General features: G+C 29.7%; 7 protein-coding genes and 1 non-coding gene across 8 annotated transcripts; 5 read left to right on the forward strand and 3 right to left on the reverse strand. All coding sequences in view use genetic code 12, as the record gives it.

Annotated features, from left to right (window-relative positions):
* Nucleotides 1-932: 932 nt before the first annotated feature.
* On the forward strand, nucleotides 933-2,342 carry STE2 (alpha-factor pheromone receptor; the record flags this gene model as incomplete). The annotated part of the gene is made up of 1 exon (XM_706677.2): nucleotides 933-2,342. One exon carries the CDS (start codon nucleotides 933-935, stop codon nucleotides 2,340-2,342), a length of 1,410 nt encoding a protein of 469 aa, XP_711769.2.
* A 315-nt stretch (nucleotides 2,343-2,657) lies between these two features.
* Nucleotides 2,658-4,004, forward strand: CAALFM_CR06620WA (uncharacterized protein; the record flags this gene model as incomplete). Its single annotated transcript, XM_706678.2, has 1 exon — nucleotides 2,658-4,004. One exon carries the CDS (start codon nucleotides 2,658-2,660, stop codon nucleotides 4,002-4,004), a length of 1,347 nt encoding a protein of 448 aa, XP_711770.2.
* Nucleotides 4,005-6,620: 2,616 nt separating this feature from the next.
* CAALFM_CR06630WA lies at nucleotides 6,621-6,758 on the forward strand. Its single transcript, XR_002086436.1, has one exon. It is a non-coding gene; the product is annotated as an uncharacterized ncRNA (small nucleolar RNA).
* A 289-nt stretch (nucleotides 6,759-7,047) lies between these two features.
* Nucleotides 7,048-8,529, reverse strand: CAALFM_CR06640CA (uncharacterized protein; the record flags this gene model as incomplete). The annotated part of the gene is made up of 1 exon (XM_706679.2): nucleotides 7,048-8,529. The coding sequence occupies one exon, from the start codon at nucleotides 8,527-8,529 to the stop codon at nucleotides 7,048-7,050; it is 1,482 nt and encodes a 493-aa protein (XP_711771.2).
* Nucleotides 8,530-9,036: 507 nt separating this feature from the next.
* On the reverse strand, nucleotides 9,037-9,414 carry CAALFM_CR06650CA (uncharacterized protein; the record flags this gene model as incomplete). Its single annotated transcript, XM_706680.1, has 1 exon — nucleotides 9,037-9,414. The coding sequence occupies one exon, from the start codon at nucleotides 9,412-9,414 to the stop codon at nucleotides 9,037-9,039; it is 378 nt and encodes a 125-aa protein (XP_711772.1).
* Nucleotides 9,415-11,693: 2,279 nt separating this feature from the next.
* Nucleotides 11,694-13,523, forward strand: SEO1 (putative permease; the record flags this gene model as incomplete). Its single annotated transcript, XM_706681.2, has 1 exon — nucleotides 11,694-13,523. The coding sequence occupies one exon, from the start codon at nucleotides 11,694-11,696 to the stop codon at nucleotides 13,521-13,523; it is 1,830 nt and encodes a 609-aa protein (XP_711773.2).
* A 2,638-nt stretch (nucleotides 13,524-16,161) lies between these two features.
* On the forward strand, nucleotides 16,162-18,381 carry CFL11 (Cfl11p; the record flags this gene model as incomplete). The annotated part of the gene is made up of 1 exon (XM_706682.1): nucleotides 16,162-18,381. The coding sequence occupies one exon, from the start codon at nucleotides 16,162-16,164 to the stop codon at nucleotides 18,379-18,381; it is 2,220 nt and encodes a 739-aa protein (XP_711774.1).
* A 198-nt stretch (nucleotides 18,382-18,579) lies between these two features.
* Nucleotides 18,580-21,897, reverse strand: CAALFM_CR06680CA (RNA helicase; the record flags this gene model as incomplete). Its single annotated transcript, XM_706683.2, has 1 exon — nucleotides 18,580-21,897. One exon carries the CDS (start codon nucleotides 21,895-21,897, stop codon nucleotides 18,580-18,582), a length of 3,318 nt encoding a protein of 1,105 aa, XP_711775.2.
* Nucleotides 21,898-21,976: the final 79 nt, after the last annotated feature.

Raw genomic sequence — 21,976 nt, forward strand, 5'->3', positions numbered from 1 at the left:
TTTTTGAATCAACAGTAATCTTTGGTAAAAAACCGGTTGTACTTTTAAGGAATACCCGTTTGATATTCAATTTCTGTGATAATTAGAAATGTACTTTCCCCTTATCAATTCTAAGTTTCACATTCTAAGATGTTGATCATATTTTGAAAAAAAAAAAAAAAAAAAAAAAAACAACCTAAAAATGGTCTACCATATTGAATCATAAACAGGTTACTAGGATCTTTTTGTGGTTGTGTCGATACTACTCAAAATTGCGGCACCCAGAATAAATCGTCACCAAACGATTTACTTGAAACATGACACCAATTATCCCTCCTAAAATTTCAATTTCCATATATCCTTTTTAATAGTAATGAAAACTAAAACAATTACCAATAAATCATATCAACTGACGTTATGATTGTAGATGATCGACTAGGCATTGATTTTTGAAACACAATTAGTTATGTTTCGTTTCATATTTGTAAAGATTTCAGTTTAATAAAATAGTTAGTATATCTGTACGCAATAACCACAAAATGAAACTTATTGAAGATTATATAGTTTATTATCCAAGATTTTAAAACTGGGATGATTTTGTATGGTATGTTAAAAATCACATCTAAAAATTTTTTCTTTTGTATCAAAGAAGAGAGGCCAAAAGGGAATAAAGCAAAGGGCTAATTTTTTTTTTGCAGCAATCATTGTCAAATCCAAAAACAGTAATTTTCCATTTTGCAAACTTGATGAATGAAAAAAAAAAACGAGAGAGTTAAACCCCTCCCCCTCCCCCTTTCCTTCCTTAGTGTTCAACATAAGAAGATCATTAATGAATTTGATTTATAAAAGATCATTAATTATTCAAATCAAAATCAACAAACCAAATTATTTTTAAATCACCATTGATTTATTCGATCAACAACCAGTATTCCTCTTTCATTTATCTTTCTTCAATGAATATCAATTCAACTTTCATACCTGATAAACCAGGCGATATAATTATTAGTTATTCAATTCCAGGATTAGATCAACCAATTCAAATTCCTTTCCATTCATTAGATTCATTTCAAACCGATCAAGCTAAAATAGCTTTAGTCATGGGGATAACTATTGGGAGTTGTTCAATGACATTAATTTTTTTGATTTCTATAATGTATAAAACTAATAAATTAACAAATTTAAAATTAAAATTAAAATTAAAATATATCTTGCAATGGATAAATCAAAAAATCTTCACCAAAAAAAGGAATGACAACAAACAACAACAACAACAACAACAACAACAAATTGAATCATCATCATATAACAATACTACTACTACTACGCTGGGGAGTTATAAATTATTTTTATTTTATCTTAATTCATTGATTTTATTAATTGGTATTATTCGATCAGGTTGTTATTTAAATTATAATTTAGGTCCATTAAATTCACTTAGTTTTGTATTTACTGGTTGGTATGATGGATCATCATTTATATCATCCGATGTAACTAATGGATTTAAATGTATTTTATATGCTTTAGTGGAAATTTCATTAGGTTTCCAAGTTTATGTGATGTTCAAAACTTCAAATTTAAAAATTTGGGGGATAATGGCATCATTATTATCAATTGGTTTAGGATTGATTGTTGTTGCCTTTCAAATCAATTTAACAATTTTATCTCATATTCGATTTTCCCGGGCTATATCAACTAACAGAAGTGAAGAAGAATCATCATCATCATTATCATCTGATTCGGTTGGGTATGTGATTAATTCAATATGGATGGATTTACCAACAATATTATTTTCCATTAGTATTAATATAATGACAATATTATTGATTGGTAAACTTATAATTGCTATTAGAACAAGACGTTATTTAGGATTGAAACAATTTGATAGTTTCCATATTTTATTAATTGGTTTCAGTCAAACATTAATTATTCCTTCAATTATTTTGGTGGTTCATTATTTTTATTTATCACAAAATAAAGATTCTTTATTACAACAAATTAGTCTTTTATTGATTATTTTAATGTTACCATTAAGTTCTTTATGGGCTCAAACTGCTAATAATACTCATAATATTAATTCATCTCCAAGTTTATCATTCATATCTCGTCATCATCTGTTTGATAGTAGTCGTAGTGGTGGTTCCAATACAATTGTTAGTAATGGTGGTAGTAATGGTGGTGGTGGTGGTGGGAATTTCCCTGTTTCAGGTATTGATGCACAATTACCACCTGATATTGAAAAAATCTTACATGAAGATAATAATTATAAATTACTTAATAGTAATAATGAAAGTGTAAATGATGGAGATATTATCATTAATGATGAAGGTATGATTACTAAACAAATCACCATCAAAAGAGTGTAATAAATATGGTGGTACACTTTATTTTTTTGGAATACAATTCCTCGTCTTTTCTTCTTTTAACATAGTTTTATAATAAACAATGTGAATAAATCGTATTCAAGTATCTTGAGTGAATCAGTATTATGGTTGTATGGTATGTATCTATATATGTATGTATGTATGTAATGGATTGAAGTTTTGACTTGTATATTCGCACGACTTTAAAAATGAAAGGGCGAAAACTCTCCTCTGCCCATTCACAAAATTAATTTTCCTCCCCCCCGCCCCCCCCCTTATAGTTGATATCTATAACTCCATAATAATTACTTCCTAATCATGGTTGCTGAACCAGTACAAGCCACGGTACAGGCATTGAAACATTATTATTATCAAGCAAGTAATTATCTAGAGGATCAACATGATAAAATCATTCATTCATCTTATTATGAGAAATTACTTGAATTGACTCATTTTGATAAAGATATCCAATCAGAAAGTTTGGAGGCACTTGGAACAAATAACGCAACTTCTATTTGGAATAATCTATTTTCTAAATTATCAAACCCTAAATCGAAATATTTTTATGGATCAATATTAACGGTTGGATTAGGTGTTAGTATGATATATTTATTAACTCAATCAAATTCAATAACCTCAGCAAAACAAAAGAATGGCAATGGGAGTGGTAAACGAAGAGTACCTAAACTTCCCAATGGAGCAAGAAGAGATGTGATTTTAATAGTAGGATCACCTACAGAACCATTAACAAGATTTATTGCTATTGATTTTGAAAAACGAGGATTTATTGTTTATTTAACATTATTAGATAATAATGATATTAAATATATTGAATCAAATCCAATTAGTGATGGGATAAATTATTTAAATTTTAGTTTTAATTGTAATGAGTCCAAGAAAAACAATAACATGGATGATCATATTCTGACATTTAATCAAATATTGAAAACTCCAATTATACCATTCCCCAATGCTCAACCTCATTATTTAAATTTAAAATCGGTTGTTTTTGCTCCATCATTACATTTCCCAATTGGTCCCGTGGAAAACATTGCTATTTCTTCATGGATAAAATTAAATGATCGGATATTAACTTATTTGAAATTATTTTCTAGTGGATTAATTCAATTAATTAGATCACAAAATTCAAAATTGATTTTATTGACTCCAACAATATTAAGTGGATTATATATGCCTTATTATTGTCCAGAAACTTTATTTCAACAAAATTTAAAATCAATATTCACAATTTTAACTCGTGAATTAAATTATCAAAATATAAATGTAACACAAATTCGTTTAGGTAATTTATATTTACTGAATCAAAAATTAAATTCAAATGCAAGAATTGAAAGTTTGGTGAATTCAGAAATTAGAGCTTGGACTTCAGAAATGAAACAATTATATAGTGAAAATTTCACTAAATTACAATTTAAAGCTAATCCATTGAAATCATCTGGTGGTAAAGGAACTCATTTAGTACATTTATATCATTTATTATTTGATTTGATTTATAATAATGATAATGATAATGATAATAATGCTAATGCTAATGCTAATGGTAAATTAAATCCTGCAGTGGTTTATTGTGGAAGAGGAGCAAGAATTTATGATTGGATTTCAAAAATATTACCTGAATCTTGGATTCAATGGTTATTAAAATAGAGATGGCCATATGTATATGTATATGTCGTTGTTGTTGTTAGTTAGTTAGTTGGTTAGTTAGTTAGTTAGCCCTAATTAAATAGTAGTCGTCATAATACACGACCATGTCATATAAAAGAATTCTTCTTCTTCTTGTTCTTCTATAAAAATCGATGAGGTGAAAAAAAAAAGAGAACGAAAAATTTTTTTCATTTCTTTTCTTTCTTCTTTCTTCTTCTTTTCCTTCTTCACGTCCATGATTCAAAGATTTGTTATCAAGGTTTACAAAAGGACATATTTCTAATATGTCAATTCATTTAATTAAATGCCTTGGGGAAAGTCTCCTGTCATAACAGCGGAAACGCAATGGGATTATCATCAATTCTTCCCATTTAAAGAAAGAAAAAAAAAAAAAGTGAAAAGTGATAAAATGAAGAAAATTAAGAAGTTACACATATTACCTGATACCAAATAGGAGATCCTTGAAATTTTATCATTTATCATTTATCATTCATTAAATCTTGATGAAATTWATTCTATTCGATGATTATAGATTCTTTGAGGTTTTTTAAGTTGAATGAATGAAGAGAATAGGGGGAAGAGTTAAGAAATTGCTCTTAGAGGTGTGTGTGTGTGTGTGTTGGGGGGGTGTATGGAGAAAATTGAAAGTGCAAAAAATAAAGAACTTGAACTGGAACTTTAATTTGATTTTGATTGAAGATTTTTTTTTTAAAGTGAAAGGATTGATTAAGTTGATATCTGGTTCTTGCTGCCTCCCTAATTTTCCATGAAACTTTTTTGATGAAACTGTACAAATATGTTGAAGGAATGACACTTTATGAATATATATATATATATTTAAATTGATCTAAGGATTCCAAAGTATTTGGAACAGAGGTGTGTTTTATATATATATCTTTGTTTTAAGAAAATGCAAAAAAAAAAAGAATCAAAAAAATCAAAAAAAAAAAAAATTGGATTCTTGTTACGGTCATTTATATATGTGTGTTCAAGAATAAGAGGAGTTCTTCAACGGGTACAGGTTATGTTTTTTTTATAACATAATTTATCATTAAGGTGTGGTGGTGGTCGAGAATTAATACTTTTGATGAAGCATAACATAAGAATAATAATGAAGAAACGAGAAAAAGTTTTATGATGGAGAAAGAGAAGAGATGGGTGGGGGAAGGTGTTTTGTGGGAGGAAGTTTTAATCAACTGTTTGAAGGAATTCTTTTATTGGCTTGGTTATTGATTAATTCTTGAAAAAACTGGTTTTTTGATGGAATATATATAAGAGATTGATAAGAGGAAATGGAATATCATTTAAAAAAAATAAAAATGGGTGGATATATCAAATGGTTCTATCATTATCATTGGGAAAAATACTAATCTATTTTGATTTTTTAATCTTTTGTTGTTCTTTAGAGAATAATAAAAGCTCTGGTATAAGAACTTTGATTGATTGATTTTATCATTTTTTTTTTGATTTTGAAACCCATTGATATTTTCTGTTTCATAATCTTTTCGATTATCTGTTTTCTGTCATTGATCTTGTTTTTTTGTAAGGGGATTATGATATTTCAAAGTTAAAGAGTTCTTAGGTTGGTTTTAAATTGAATCCTTAAGCCTTTCTTCATCATCTTATTCTTCTTTTCTTTTCTTTGTCTTTACTTTACTTTACCTCAGTTTCGTTGTGTTATTTCATTCTTTTTTTGTTTTTTAATTGCTAGAAGGTATTAATTTATTTATGGGTTTGGTTTGGCTTGAACTATATTGATAACTATCATTCTGGAAACTTTTTTTTGAAAAAAAAATTGGAGATTTTTGATGATAATTTTGAGTTCTTTGTTCATTATGAGTTTTTTTTTTTTTTTTATATCTGGATATTTTTTCATTTTCATTTGCCCCCCCCCCCCTTCCTCCTCCCTTTCCCCTTTTTAATCCCTTTGGTTCTTGGATTTTATTTATTTATTAAAACCAATAATAAGAGAGTCTTATTATGATTCGTTTAACTTATTCAAGTTTTTTTTTTTTGATTTTGATTTTTTGATAATCTTTCATTTTTGGTTCTTGATTGGTTGATGTGGGGAATTTGTTTGTTCTTTTTATTTTTTTGGATTTTTTGGATTCTTTTCATTCTTTTTTTTGGATTCTTTATTTTTAAAATCTCAATTCGGGTTTATTTAATTTCCTGATTTGAATGAATATAAACTAAGAGAATTATCTTTTGATAGTTTTATCTTGTTTTTTATTTTTCGACATTGGGGGCTTGTTTTTCATTTTTGGGGTCCTAAACGAAAGTTATAACAAATGATCATTTAATATAAATCAATATTTGGAAAGTGATTTTCAAAGTTTTTTTTGGGTTTTTTTTTTTTGATTTTTTTGAATTTTTCACTTTGATATCACAATCTTATATCTTATTGGTTTATAAATGATTAACTCAATGGAGCTTATTCTTGAATTTCATGGATGTCAACTTTTTTTTTTTTTTTTTCCAAACCCGTTTATCCAAATAGAGGGATAACTTTGTTGCATAGTCAAATATGCCGGGTTTAACATGTTAGTATTGTTATTAATTATTATTAATTATTATTAATTATTATTATTATGATTATGATTCTTTTATTTATTATCAATGATGAAACATCCAAGCAACATAGAGTCAAGCTCTGATAAAAAAAAATAGTTGTTTTTTTTTACTTGGTATTCACTGTCTGGAAAGATGGCAGGTTTATCAATGTTGAAGAGAATTGCAAATTATTTCTGAAATATTTTAAAAGATATCAATAACAATAATAGTAATAATAGTAATAATAATAGTAATACAATATTTTTAAATAGTTTTTGTTTTTTAATAAATGTCAATTGATTAATCTACATTATCCTTTAGTAATATGCGAATAGATTTTGTCATTATTAAAATTATATAAAAAAAATTATAACGAGAATTAAATTAAAGCATTAAATTAATAACTAAAAGAAAACCGACAACAACAACAACAACAACAACAACAACAAAAGCAAATATAACCCATTAAAAACTCAAAATCTGTACTCCCTTATTCTACTTTCCAATGACTAGTCAAACTATTACCACCACCTGATGAATTATCATTACTCAGTAATTCAGCAGCATAAAGTATTAATGTTGTTCCCATATTAATCCAATTCCAAAATTGCCATGGATGAACAATCAATTGAATATCATCATCACCACCACCACCACCATTACTACTACTCCAAAGGGGCCAAAGTTTTAATTCGGTACCTAATTCTCCATTATAAGATAACATTAAATGAGTATAAACGGCAATTATTAAACATGGAGAATAAGCATAAATTAGCCGTATAATCACTGATGGTGGTTGATGATGTGGAGGTTTAAGACGAAACGAATTTTTCGTCCTCAATTTGGAATGTTGATCCAATACGGTTGATGTTGTCGATGATGTGAAGGTTGATAAGGAAGTAGTTGAAACTTGACGTGAACCTGGTTGAGGAGTTTTTGGTGGTGTTATTAAAGGATAAGAAGCTGATTGATATAAACTGGGGATGATTTTAGTTGCGGCATAAAATACTCCTATTCTATAAGCTAAATTTAACAACAATGGTAAAGTTAAAGTTTTTATAGCCATGATTAAAAATTTCCAAACTCCTTTAAATGATGAAGGTAAAGTTGAAGTTATAAATGGAATGACTTCAGAAATTGGATTTAAAATTGATGGAGGTATTTTTGGAATTTCTTTTTTCAAATTTTGAGTAGTTAAGGTGAATAAATTAGCTAATGCTTTGGTGGCAGCTTCAGATAATATGGGGAAAGTTTCATAAATACATTTAACAATATAAGCAAATAATAATGATGATTCAATCATTGAACCTTTACCACTTATTATGCCAAATAATCCTAACCCCATAGTTGTAGTTAAAATTGATCCCAACAACGAAGCACTAAACATATCAATTGTAAATGGTAAAACATAAATTCGATATAAAAAATAAAATGATGCCGTTATCACTGATCCACTTCCTATAAGGGATATTATTAACCAAGAATCAGATTTATATATCGTTAACCAACTCATGGTTTGACCCATGGCTTGAATTAATAATAATGAACAAAACCCTTCTAAAACCGTGAATATTGGAGTTGAATTAATCAATACCAATCGCCAAATCATCACCGGATTAAATTTGCTACTAGTACTAGTACTAGTACTACCACTTCCACTACTACTAATAAGATCTAATTTCTTGATGTTTTCATGACTATAATAACTTAAAAAATAAGTTAATAAACTAGGGATGAAAAAATGTTGACAATAATAAATTATTGAAATCCATTGGAAATATTTTGTTTTACGAACTAAAATTCTAATTGTTGTCAATATAAAATATGTCACTAAAGTTGTTAAAGAATATGCTAATCCACAATTAACTCCTCCAACATCAAATGCTAATGGAATAGTTAGAATTATTAATACAAGATAAAGGGTCGCAAGTATTGCTCTAATTGATCGAGTTATAGTTTTAATTATGGGCATGATGATAAATGGAAATAATATATAAACATGTGAGTGATGGAATCGAAAGAATCAAAAAGATGTGGAAGTGAATAAATAAATCTATCCAATAATTATAATGATGATGATTATCCAGTGTATATACTGTTGAAGTAAAATGATAATGTTTGTAATAGTATAGATATATATATATATATATAGAATACTAAAATATTGTTGTGGTGTGGAAAAAAAGAACAACTCAAAAGGATTGATAAAATTTTTTGTTCTTCTTCTTCTTCTTCTTGGTGTGTTTAATTATTGTCGTCTGCTACTTACTGCGATTTGATTGATTGATTGATTTAGGAGAAAAATTTATCTCTCTCTCTCTCTCTCCTTAAACTTCCTGCCCCGTTTACAGGTGTATGATTATATATCATCAAACAACTAAATGAATTTCATTCTTCAATTAATATACAATTGATATAGAACTAGAAGTTAACATTTGCTCACGATGAAGGGACTCATACTTCAACCTTATTGGATTAATTAATGCTTTAATTTTTTTGCTTTGGACCACTTTGTCTTTTTAACACCACCATTCAAATAATTCATTTCAATAATTAATCGATCTTTCAATAAATTTCGTAAATGAATCTCCAGTAAAACATTATTATTATTATATTCAATATCAAATCCTTGTAAATATCTAATGACTTCAAATTTAGGTAAATTTTCAATATCTTGTAAAGTTTTAATTATGGGTAATCCATATTCTTCAACAGAAATTCCATTAGGAAATGTTATTAAATGGAAATGAATATTTCTATCATTTTGAGAATTATTTTTTAATAGTGCAGTCTTTTTCCGTAGTGGAATTATTGTTGTTGTTGTTGATAATGGATTGAACATTGTAAATATCTTCATTATTGAAATAATGTTTTGTTAACTGTCCACTTTTAAGCTTGTAAAGTCAAGTCATATATATATATATACTTAAGGATAAAGTTCTTAAAATTCTATCAAAAATAATAACAACACAAAGAATTATATAAACGAAAGATTAAGATTAACGATGGTTGAATTGTTGTTTAATAAAGACTTCTAAAAATCTTTTTCATGGCTGAAAGTTAGTTAATCAAATGACCAAAACTTGGCTTACAAGTTGTAACTATAAATCTAGTCATCTCCACTTCTTCCGTTATAAATATATAATAGAATATAACTTACTTCAATTTCAATTGCTTTCAAAAACTATATACAAATATGAACACAAGTAATATTCTGATATGTTGAAACGGTTATTAATTGCAAAAAAGAAAAAAATTAAGAATGACCCGACTGGTAATCTGTTATTGCTATACGAGTATGTAATGCATTCGTAGTAACTTTAACCGAGTTCTAGACCCATGTTCTATTAAGCCTTCAAGACAATTAAAAAAAGCAACTTAAAAAGTTATCAAGTTGATCATCTTGAATGACCTCAACCCCAAATATTTTAACCAAATTACATTGGGGAGAAAGAAAGTAATAATATTATTTATATCAGTGGTTTTACAAAAGTTGTCACGTGAGAAGCAATGAGTACACTGATTCAAAGACTTGAATATCATGTTTGAGTATGAGGCAGCAACAACAACAACCACAACCCAAATCTAATTCATTGTAGCCTTTCGTTATTTGATAACTTATTAGGATGAGATCATTAAAGTATTATCAAGTATTATTTGAAAATCATTCTTTTTCAACTGTTTTGGTAAAAAAAAAAATAAAAAAAATTTTTACCAAAAAAAATGAAAAAAAGTCATTGCTAGTCCAATAATTATATCTAGTTAAGGTAAGTCAATCTTTTTGTTAGTTAATTAACCCATAATAGAACGATTATAACCAATAAAGAAAACCCCCCCCCCCCCCCCCCCTCTTAGGAAACTTATCGGGTTTATCATCTTACCAAGGCGGATTTATTAACAGTGGTTCATATACGAATAATTAAAGCCACATTAACATATACATGAGTAGCAGTAATAGTAATATTGACTAATCGCTAATCTATATTATGAATTTCAAGCTGTTTATAGTAAACGAAACTATAATAATATTGTGGTTGGACTTTTAAAACCATTCGATAACTCCTAAATATTACTATTTTTAGTCAAATGGAGCAGATTTAGTAAAATCTTACCTGTTCAGGCGTTTACAAATCCATTTCTTTTCCTTATTGAAGCCAAGAAATTTTTTGCAACTCTAAAGAATCCGATAACAACAACAACAACCACAATTGATACGGCGTTATTTGGAGATTAAAATGACTCAGGAATTTTTTTGGTCTATCAACAACAACAACAACTTCTGGTTTCTTCTTATGTATGCCAAGGTTAATTTAAAAACTCTTTTCTATTTTTTCTTAGGTGGTATCAAAAAGATAATTACGCCACTTAAAGATCTAACTTGAAGTATACCAGTAAAATCCAATTCCATTCATAGAATTAATGTACTTCTATTGAATCTAATTGATGCCCTTCCTCCTCCTTCTCCTCCTCCTCCACCACACAATAAGAAAAAGACTTTGACTCATAATACAACACTGTCACGTGAGATGATTTAATTAATTGACAAGAAAGGGAAAAATCATTTACCGGTAAAAACACTACACAAAGTAAAAAGTCCTATTTACGGATATCTAATTTACAGAGTCAATTAACTCTACAAATTGGAAATTTAAAATGAAGCTTAGTCAAGGGTTTTTCCAACGATGAGATGAGTTTTTGGAARGSYTTAATATGAAGGTGTGTTTTGAAGGGACCAGCGTCTCAACTTAATAACTGTTGTTGAACTGTTTTGAATCCATCGAATATACTTGAATTATCAATATTAAATAGGTTGATCTAAATTCATTTTGCGGGATCTTTATCCAAGGTGCCACAGTTTTGATTTTAAATAAAACTTATAGCATTATCTTACGAGTTTTGTGGAAATTGGTTTAACGTTTGCAACTATTGTTATTATTATCCGTTTTATTTGTAATACTAATTATTTTAATCTAAACTTTTGACTAAAAAAAAACACACAAGAGATGGTCTTCTTCTTCTTCTTCAATAAGATCTTTCATTTCCTTATAAATTGATCAGATATTTCCTTTCCACAATAGTTTAAAATTCTGTTTCAATAATTTTTTTAAAATTATCTTTTTAACTATTCCCCAAACCATGTCTTTTTTCACAGAACCAATATCAAGATTGAAATGGGGGATTTTCCCAACTAGAAGAATTGTCGATGAAGATGAACATGGAAATTTCATAGATCCAGACACTATCATTGCTGATTCCTCTTTAGCTCCTCCTTCTTCCGATGATGTTGCATCTTCAGATGAACATTCTGGTTCACAGGAAAAACTTGAAAGTAAAGAAGCTACTCAATTAATATCAACAACAACAACAACACCCAAGGCTACTCCTGTGGTGTTAGAATATCGTGATGAAAAAAATCGTCCATGGTGGAAATTTTTCGATGAATATGAATATCGAGTCACTAGTAATGTGAAATCAAAAAGAAAATGGTATAAATGGTTTCATGAAGATGATACACCTGAAGAACGTCGAGTGATTATGAAAATTGATATTTTATTAACATTATATTCTTTAGCGGCTTATTTTGTTAAATATCTTGATCAACTGAATTTAACTAATGCTTATATTGGAGGAATGCAAGAAGGTCTTGGTATGAAAGGTAATGATTTTGTTAATACCGGTGTGATGTTTTCTGTTGGTAATATCATTTTCCAAATTCCATTCATGTATATTGTTTATGCTCTTCCCTTGAATTATGTTTTACCTGCATTAGATTTAGGTTGGTCGATTTTGACAATTTGTTTATATCGATCAGGTAATGTTCATGGATTAAAAGCTCTTAGATTTTTCATTGGAGCTTTTGAAGCACCTTCATACCTTGCTTATCATGCATTATTTGCTTCATGGTTTAAAGGAAGTACCGGAGAAATTGCTCGTCGAGCCGGGTTTTATTATCTTGGTCAATATCTTGGAGTTCTTACATCGGGGCTTTTATCAGGTGCTATAGTTAGACATTTAGATGGTGCTGCTGGTCATGCTGCATGGCAATGGATTTTTATTATCGATGGGATAATTTCTGTTGTTATTGGTATTATTGGATTTTATATGATTCCGGGGACACCACAAGATTGTTATAGTATTTTCTTGAGTGATGAAGAAATTAGAATTGCAAGAAGAAGAATGAAAGCTGATCAAAAAGATTCTAAACCAAGAGAAAATGCCGTTAAATATTTTTTCAATAAAGATATTTGGAAAAAAATTTTTAGTTCATGGCATTTTTATGTTTTATCATTATGGAATATTTTTTGTTGGAATAATTCAAATGCTGGATCTGGTGCTTATGCATTATGGTTAAGAACTCTTAAAGATAGTGCTGGCAATTTAAGATTCACCGGTGGGAAATTACAAGATTATACTGCTTTAACACCTGGTTTAGGTTTAATATGGTTAATTTTAGCAAGTACTTTTGCTGATTTATTGGGATCTCGATGGGGGGCCATATTATTTACTCAAGTTTTCAATATCCTTGGTAATGTATTATTAGCAGTTTGGCATATTCCAGAAAGAGCAAAATGGTTTGCTTGGTGTATGCAATATTTCGGTTGGGCCATGGCTCCAGTATTATATTCCTGGCAGGGGGATATATGTCGAAGAGATATTCGTGAACGACAAGTGGTTTTAGTATCAATGAATATTCTTGCTCAACAATCAACAGCATGGATTGCTGTACTTGTTTGGAAAACCGTTGAAGCACCAAGGTTTTTAAAAGGTTATACTTTTACTGCCTGTAGTGCTTTTGCCTTGTCGGTTTGGACTATGGTGGTATTATGGCTTTATAAACGTGAAGAAAGAGAAAATGCTAGAGCTAATGGTATTATTCTTTACGATTCTTCAAAAGAAGATTTAGAACAAGTACAAGTACAATTACAAGCTGAAGCTAATTCAATAAATTCTAAATCTGAAAAATAGAGATACAATAAACTTTTGTAAAGACAACATTAGACTTTTTTTATTTTATTTTATTTTTAATTCTGTAATTTTATAAAAAATATATGACTTAGACGTTTAACTGGAATGTAAGGCTGTATGTGTGGAGTTGGTGGGGATTAATGCATAACAACAACACGAATCCCGGAAATGATTCACGAGAACCATTGGGACGAATTCAGTCTAAAATTTGATTCCCGATATCATCTACAACAAACTACTACTACTACTAAATTAACAAGTTCAATTAGTTACTAAACTTTTTTCACACAAGGCGTTCAGTTCGTGAACCAAAAAACTGTCATCTTTTGCCGAACAAGCATGTTGATAATTGCATTGCTTATGCCAAGGCCCAAAAGAAAAAAATTTTAACAACAGATACGAGTTCTTAAAAAAAGTAGCGAAGAATGAACGAACAATGCCCCACCGTTCAAGTTAAACGCTAAGCTTTTATTAAAAAAACGTATTACGTTCTTTTATTGAAGCTTATTTGCAATAATTTAGTTTCATTATTATTGGATATTGAGTATTGAATATCTTGGCAATAATATACAAGTTCAAAAGTTACATACATATCATCATCTTCTTCTTCGTATTCTCATTTTTCCATTTTTCGTTAAATATTGACCAAATTAGGAAATCGTTGAAAGTTTTTCAAGTCTAATGATAAATTTTTTGAAACCCTGACCAACCAACCGACAAACCCATCTTGTTTTAAATAATATCTCTCGTTTATTATTAACACATTCATTATTGGTATCGGAGGGGAATTTTGTTTTGATAAACAATAGCAGTAGCAATAGCAACAACAACGATATTCCAAAGATTAGCAGTAATAATAATTCTTCATCAGTTGTAATGGCATGATTTATGAACATTCAGAATATACAAACCATAAATCAATCAAAGCAAAGAAGGATATTGAAGGTTTTCTTTTTTCCTTTTTGCAACTAACTAACTAACTAACTAACTAAGAAGCTTTCTTTCATTAGAATGTAAGAAAAAAAAAAAACAACAACTAAAATTTAAACCCTTGTTTGTGTAACCTTAAAGATTATCGATATGAGAATAATTATTAAAATCAGACAATCGATTGGCAAATTCATGATAAATTACAACGTGGGATGATGGGCAAAAAAGGGAGATGATGATGATAACTTATTAATGAAACCATTGAGTGTTAACAACTTTGAAACATAATTCAACAAATACCAACTTGTTTCCATAAATTGAATTCAAACTCACCTCCTTCTTCTTCTTCTTGTAGGATGTGACTTAAAAAACTCTACATACTGACACGCGTCAAATTCAAATTCCTTTCTTGAATAACCATTACATTACATTAAGGGTTTGAACAAAGCAACAATAAAAGAATAATAAATTCCGCTTTTTATTACTATTTGGAAATTCCGCCTGTCAATTTTAACCGAGCGTTGATCAATATGATTGACAAAATTTATTTATTCCCTACTTAATTTCTTTTTAGTTTGGCCATTTAATCGTACGATAGATGTATCAAGTTCAAACCATGGATTTACTGTCTTAGTATATTGATTTAATCTATACTAGTCTAGTCCAAAATTGGGATACTAATTATCATCGTTTGTTTGGAGCCAGTATGTGTTGGGTCAAAGCAAAATATTCCAGATAAAACTTTATGCAATGAAGGTCTGGCATTTTAAGAAATTATGCTGCTGTATTTTCTTGGGATACGTATTTGCAATTGAATGGATATCGTCTAAATATAGTATAATAATTTCCCAAAATTGAATATTATTTACAGCAAACCCACATACATGATACAGTTTTGTAATAAGAAAAGAAGAATGCCTTGTATGTATCTAATATGTGCATTGAGAGTAACTCAAAAATAATGTGAATCATATTTTATAAATGTAGCAATAGCAATAGCAAATACAAAATAACAGCTCAGTCTATAATTAGAAACATATTGAATCTTTTTTTCGTGTTTTAAGAAGGTATTCATATTCCAAACAAACAACAATTAATTGATACTCAAACAATAGGGCTTTAGAGGCAACTTGTTGCATAATGGAACAAACATAACTCAAAAACTTATTAGTTAACCAATTTTGGAACATTTCTATTTCTTCTTCTATTTAAAGAAAGAATAATAATAATCGTAATATACTAAAGATGTAGATGGTCGCCAACATTTTCCATCGCTACAAAAATGTTAAAATGTTTATAGTAATAGTAATACTACTACTACTACTACTTTTTCATTTCATTTCCTGCTTTTGTTTTTAAGATTTGTTGCATACAATAATTAACTATTACTTAATATCATATAATACAAAGTTGCAAAAAAAAAAAAAAACAAACAAAACTATTCTATTATAACAATGCCAAACCCGTAAATCCTTTTTTTTTGTTTTTGTAAACTGTCAATAATTAATTCAATTCGATATTATCGTTCCCAATCTCCGTTAGAATAAACTTAATAATGTATATATAAATACTTGTTAAACCCACCCTTCATCTCTTAGGTTTTTGGATTTATGTATTCTTTGTATTGTTGAAATTTGTAGTTATTTTCATTTATTTTCCACAATTTGATAATTTAGTTTGTCAACCACCACATTCTTTTCCAAAAAACATGAACTCAATTGCATTTATATTAACATCATTACTATGTATACCCATTGTTGTCATTGCTGAATCCCTTCTGTTACCGAAAAATAGTATTCAACTGGCTAAATCCATATTTGCATGTAAATTAAACGTTCACGAAGAAGTTAAATATTGTAATACCAATTCACCAGAAGATTATGGTTGTATATGTTCCAATAAAGATGCCATTATGGAATTCGTTGGTTGTTATGCTTATTCCCAAAAAGATCCACATGAAGCAATAGATTTCTTTGTTGAATTTTGTCAAGAATATGGAAATACTACCGTTGATATGGATAGTATCTATACTGCTTATGAAAATTATACTGCAAAAGGTTACTATAATGTTTCTATGCCATCATCGAATCATCATAACCATTCAAACAATTCAAATGTGTTTGAACCTAATCTTCCTAAAGAAAAAATGGCAAATTATACTAATTCTTTGAAACTAGCTATAGATCAATATTTGGTGAATTGGGATAATACATTTTATTATGGAGCAGGGATTTTAGGTTATTGGGCTCTAGTTATATTAATTGCTGCTATATCTAATTGGACTAGAGCTTTGTTCCCTGGTCTTATGACAGACTTAACTGGTCCATTATCCAATTGGTGGAGACAAAATATCTCTTTACCAGCAACTTTTGGTAGTAAAAAATCTCAAAGTTCCACCTTATATCGATTCCTTGATTTCTATATACCTTCAAGATTTGAATCTATTGTTATTACTGGATTTGTTATTGTTTGTATCATAACGTTATCAATTAATACCTATTTTGCTCAAGGTGATGAACTTATACATTCAAGTTATGATGCTAGATTAAGATATGTTGCTAATAGAACCGGTACAAATTCCACCATGATGTTACCTCTTGTGATATTATTTGCTGGGAGAAACAATATCCTTCAATTTATTACTGGATGGAATTATACAACTTTTTTAACTTTCCATCGTCATATTGCCAGAATGATGTTTGCCTTTGTTGTTATTCATGCTGGTTGTTTCACTATTGCTCTTGGATCATCATATGGACCAGTGATGAAATTGCCATTTATGATTTGGGGCACAGCAGCAACCGTGATTGCTGGATTAATGTTATTTCAAGGAATGTTATATCTTAGAAGAAAATGGTATGAAGTATTTTTGATTGGTCATATAATATTAGCAATTTTTTTCATTATTGGCACATGGATTCATGTTGTTGATTTTGGTTATATGTGGTATATTTATGCTGCTATTGCATTTTGGGGATTCGATAGATTTATTAGAGTTGCTCGTCTACTTTGCTTTGGATTCCAATTGGCAACCATAACGTTATTACCTGGTGAAACCATGCGAGTAGTGATTTCTAAACCAAAAGATTGGGTTGCTAGTCCTGGCTCTTATGTGTTTGTTTCATTTTTCACTCCTAAATATTTTTGGCAATCACATCCATTCACAATATCTACTTCCACTGAATCAACTATAACTTTATATTGCAAAGTGAAAGAAGGGGTCACTCAAGCATTATACAAAGACTTACTTAATTCTCCAAACAAAACAATCAAAATAAGAGCTGGAGTTGAAGGTCCATATGGTGAACTTAGTGGTGCTAAAACAGCTGAGAGTGCAGTTTTTGTTGCTGGTGGTAATGGTATACCTGGAATGTATTCAGAAGCTACTCATTTAGCATCAAGACGTTCAATTAGATCATCGAAAAAGATAAAATTATACTGGATAGTAAGAGATTATCGTTTGGTACAATGGTATTATGAAGAATTACAACTGCTTCAACGTACCAATATTGAAACTGTGGTTTATGTTACTCGTCCTAATGATAGCCTTGAAGAAGTGGCATCTAATTTCACAAGTTCCAATTTTGATGAAAAAAGTTGTTATTCACTTGGTGATTCTAAAACTATGATTTCATGTAATTCCAAATATACTTTAAATTTGAAAAAAGATAATAACAATAATAATAACTATCATCGTGTTAAAGAATTAATAAAAGATGAATTATCACATATTTTATTTGTTGAAGGTCGACCTAATTTACAAAAAATGGTTGAACAAGAATTGGAAGAAGCTGGTAGAAGTATTGCCTTTGTCACTTGTGCTCATCCAGCAATGGTTGATGAATTACGTTGTCAAGTCATTAAAGTTATAAATAATCCTGAAAAGAAAAGAGTTGATTTCTATGATCAATTACAAGGCTGGAGTTGAGATATAATATACCCACTCACTCATCTCCCTTCCCCCTTTTTCCTCATTTAATTATCGATTTTAGTTCTTTACATAGATTTTTTTTTAAATTGTATTACTTGTTATTAATATAAATAGTTTTAAGATTATGGTTTTCAAAAGAACATTCTGGTGGCTACACCAAAAAGTTAACACTCTATATATTCTCTATTACTTCTTCTATTCGCCAAAAGTATCATTATCATGTATAGCTTTTTTGGAATCCAAATACTGCAAGTATTCCTTCCATAATTTATCTCCATTTTGCAAACATTTCTTATCTCCTACCATTATTAAACCATATTTGGCTCTAGTAAGTGCCACATTCAATCTTCTTTCATCTCTTAAAAATCCAATCACCCCTTTAGTATTCGATCTAACACATGACATAATCATATAATCCTTTTCTCTACCTTGGAAGGCATCAATAGATGCAATCATAATACCAGAAACTATATGAATTGTAACTGGTTTGGAATCATTTTTCAAATCATCAATATCAACTTCGGTTTTCATTTGTTCATTACTAGGATTGATGACATCATCTTTCACCAACGTTGCTGAAATCAAATCACGTTGTCCAGAATATGGTGTTATTATACCTATTTGTTCTGGTTTAACCCCCTTTGTTATAATTAATGTTCGTAACACCTGTTGAATATAACCAATCTCATCACGATTCGTATAAGTGTAACCTCCATCTTCACGAAGGAAGTTTCTAACAGATTGTTCTCTTGCATTCCCCTTGGTATCCCAAAAATAAAGTGGACTGGAAATAACCCCTTCCAGTTGTCTTGCATTGGCATCAATGCCATCTTTCAATAACCCACCATAGAATTTTGTCCGTGGGAACTCACTGATCTCTGGATGCATACGATATTGTGTATCCAACATATGTGGTGTCTTATAAGTACCATTTAATAAAACTCTTTCAAACAAGGACAATGATAAATTAGGAATCAATGAAAAACAACTTAATTGTTTTTGATCTCCCACTAATACCAATTTTTCTACTGATGGTAACGCTAATGGAATTAAAGTTGTTGGTTCAGATGATTGAGTTGCTTCATCGATAATCACTACCCTGACATTATTTAACGATTTGATTCCACCTGCTACTACAGGTGTTGCCAATACAACTTTTGCTTGAGTAACAATCTGATTCGACAAAAAAAATCTTTCTTGAGCATATTTCTTATAAGCAGTAGTTCCAATTGATGGTGCCATGCCTCGTTTCATTTCATCCATAACTTGTTGATATTTCATGGGCATAGCATCATACATTTTATGATGTAAACAAATTGACGCTAATGGATGTGATCTATTATAGTCACGTTCCTTTTCTGCTGCAGTAATTCTCAAAATATCTTTGCCATGTTTTGTCATTAACTTTTCAGCTATATTGTCAATAGCAATGTTAGATGCTGCAACCACAAGAATAGGATAAGTGTTTAATGAATCAAGTAATTGTAATATAATTTCATAAATTGTAGATGTTTTACCAGTACCTGGTGGCCCTTGTAACACAGTAATAGAATTATTAAGAACTGATTGTACCCCCTTTTTCTGAGATTCATTCAAATTTTGTCCTTGGAATTTCAAAAAATTCTTGAAATCAATTTGTTTGATTGGTTCTTTACCCAATAACATTCTTGTAAAACCTGCATTATTAATAGTTTTCATAGCATTCAATACTCGACTAACTGGTTGTGAAGCTGGTAATATTTTCAAATTAGAAACATGGACAGTTCTTGGTAATGCTTGTGACCAAGGATGTAACATAATAATTAGTTCAATAACATCTTTTTTAACTCTTCTACCCTTTTTACTAGCAATTTCATCAACAGTTGCTATATAACCTGACCACATGATTTCATCATCTAAAATTAAAAAAATTGCTTGATCTACCAGAAATGGATTCTTTTTAAATTTTTTCAATTTTTGCGATAAAAATTTATCAATGATTTCTGGACGCATAGGAATATGTAATTGAAATTGATTATTCTTTTTATCTAGATCTTCATACCAAGAAATAGTGAAATTACTGGAATCAATAATATTCAGTTCATTGTTTAATTGATCCTCTAAAAATACATTAAAACTTATCTCTTTGAAATATTCATTCATTGAATCGTAGGTAAGTTTTGGTTTTTCTGATGGATGGAATTTTGTGATATACGGAGGAAGTACAAGTGAACTTTCTTTGGAAGACGGTAAATTTGCTCCTGATTTTTTGTTGTCATTAGCAGTTTGTTGTGCTTTAGATCCAGATTTTGTCTTGCTATACAGTTGTGGGACATTAGATTTCTGTTTTTTATCGGATTTTACTGCTGACTCTGGTTTTTTGCCTGTCTTTGATGAACTTTCCTTTGTTTTATCTTTTTCAGGAGATTTCTTAGATCCTAGCTTAGTAGGAGCCTGTCCTTTTGGTTCTTTTGGAGACAGTGTATTGTTTTCTTTCAGTTTAGACTTATTCTCTGCTTTTTCTGTAGGAGTTTTTTTATCAATTTTTGGTTTTGGCTTAGTATTTGACGCATTTTCCAATTTCTCATTAACAGCTTTGTTCTTGGGTTTACTATCTGGTTTTGGTTTATTTTTGGGGTCGTTTACAGGAGTTGACGATCTAGCCTTTGGCGTAGTAGTACCACTCACAGATGGACTCTTACCAAAATGTGGAGTTGACTTGCCACTGGTTGCTGGACTCTTACCAGGTTTAGGAGTTGATTTGCCACTAACACTCGGGCTTTTACCATACCTTGATGTTGGCTTTGTGTTGTTTTTTGTTCCTGTTGTTGATGTTTTATTGTTAGCAGCACCGTTTGACCCTATAGCTTTGACAGTAGTACCAGATTTAATATCTTTTGCCGTTTGCTTAGATTGTAAATAATGTGCTTTTCTAGCTTCTGCATCAGGGTCTGGCTTTCTTGTTCGTCTTCCTGCTTTCCCCCCTCTCTTGCCACCACCATTCTTCCCGGATTTTCTCTTTCTTGAAGATTTCTTGATTATCACTTCCTTAATCCCCAACAACTCAGAAAGAAAATCATCGCTATCTTCACTTATAAATTTCACATTATCACTTTCATATTTCGGTAAACATTTACGACAAATCACTAATTGCCCAGAAGACGTGTTGGCAACAGACAAATGGGTATCATCTCCACATTCCATACATTCAATGTCCCTAAATTTCAAGTACTGCGGAAGTTTATTGAAAAATGCCCCATTTGATAGCGTGTAACTAGCACTGGGTGTTTCACCTGTTTTCTTATTATCTTTCTCAAGACAAATTTGACACAATAAAGACATATCGTTAAACCCATATCTAACAATGGACAACTGATGAATATTACTGTCGGAACATTCTTCACATTCTAAAGTCTCATCCAAACTTTCTAATCGCACTGACTTGTGTCGAGTTGTCGAGAGATGTTTCTGAATTTGGCCAGCTTCTGAAAATTGTTCAGAACATGTCAAACAGGTATACTTTTCACTAGTCATATAGTTTCTGTTTGCGATGGCTCTTGAGTCTTTATAGAAAAGAAAATGTTTGTGCTAATTTTTTTTTTTTTTCAGTCTT

The sequence above is a fragment of the Candida albicans genome, chromosome R, assembly GCF_000182965.3.
Source record: "Candida albicans SC5314 chromosome R, complete sequence".
Lineage (NCBI taxonomy): Eukaryota > Fungi > Ascomycota > Pichiomycetes > Serinales > Debaryomycetaceae > Candida > Candida albicans.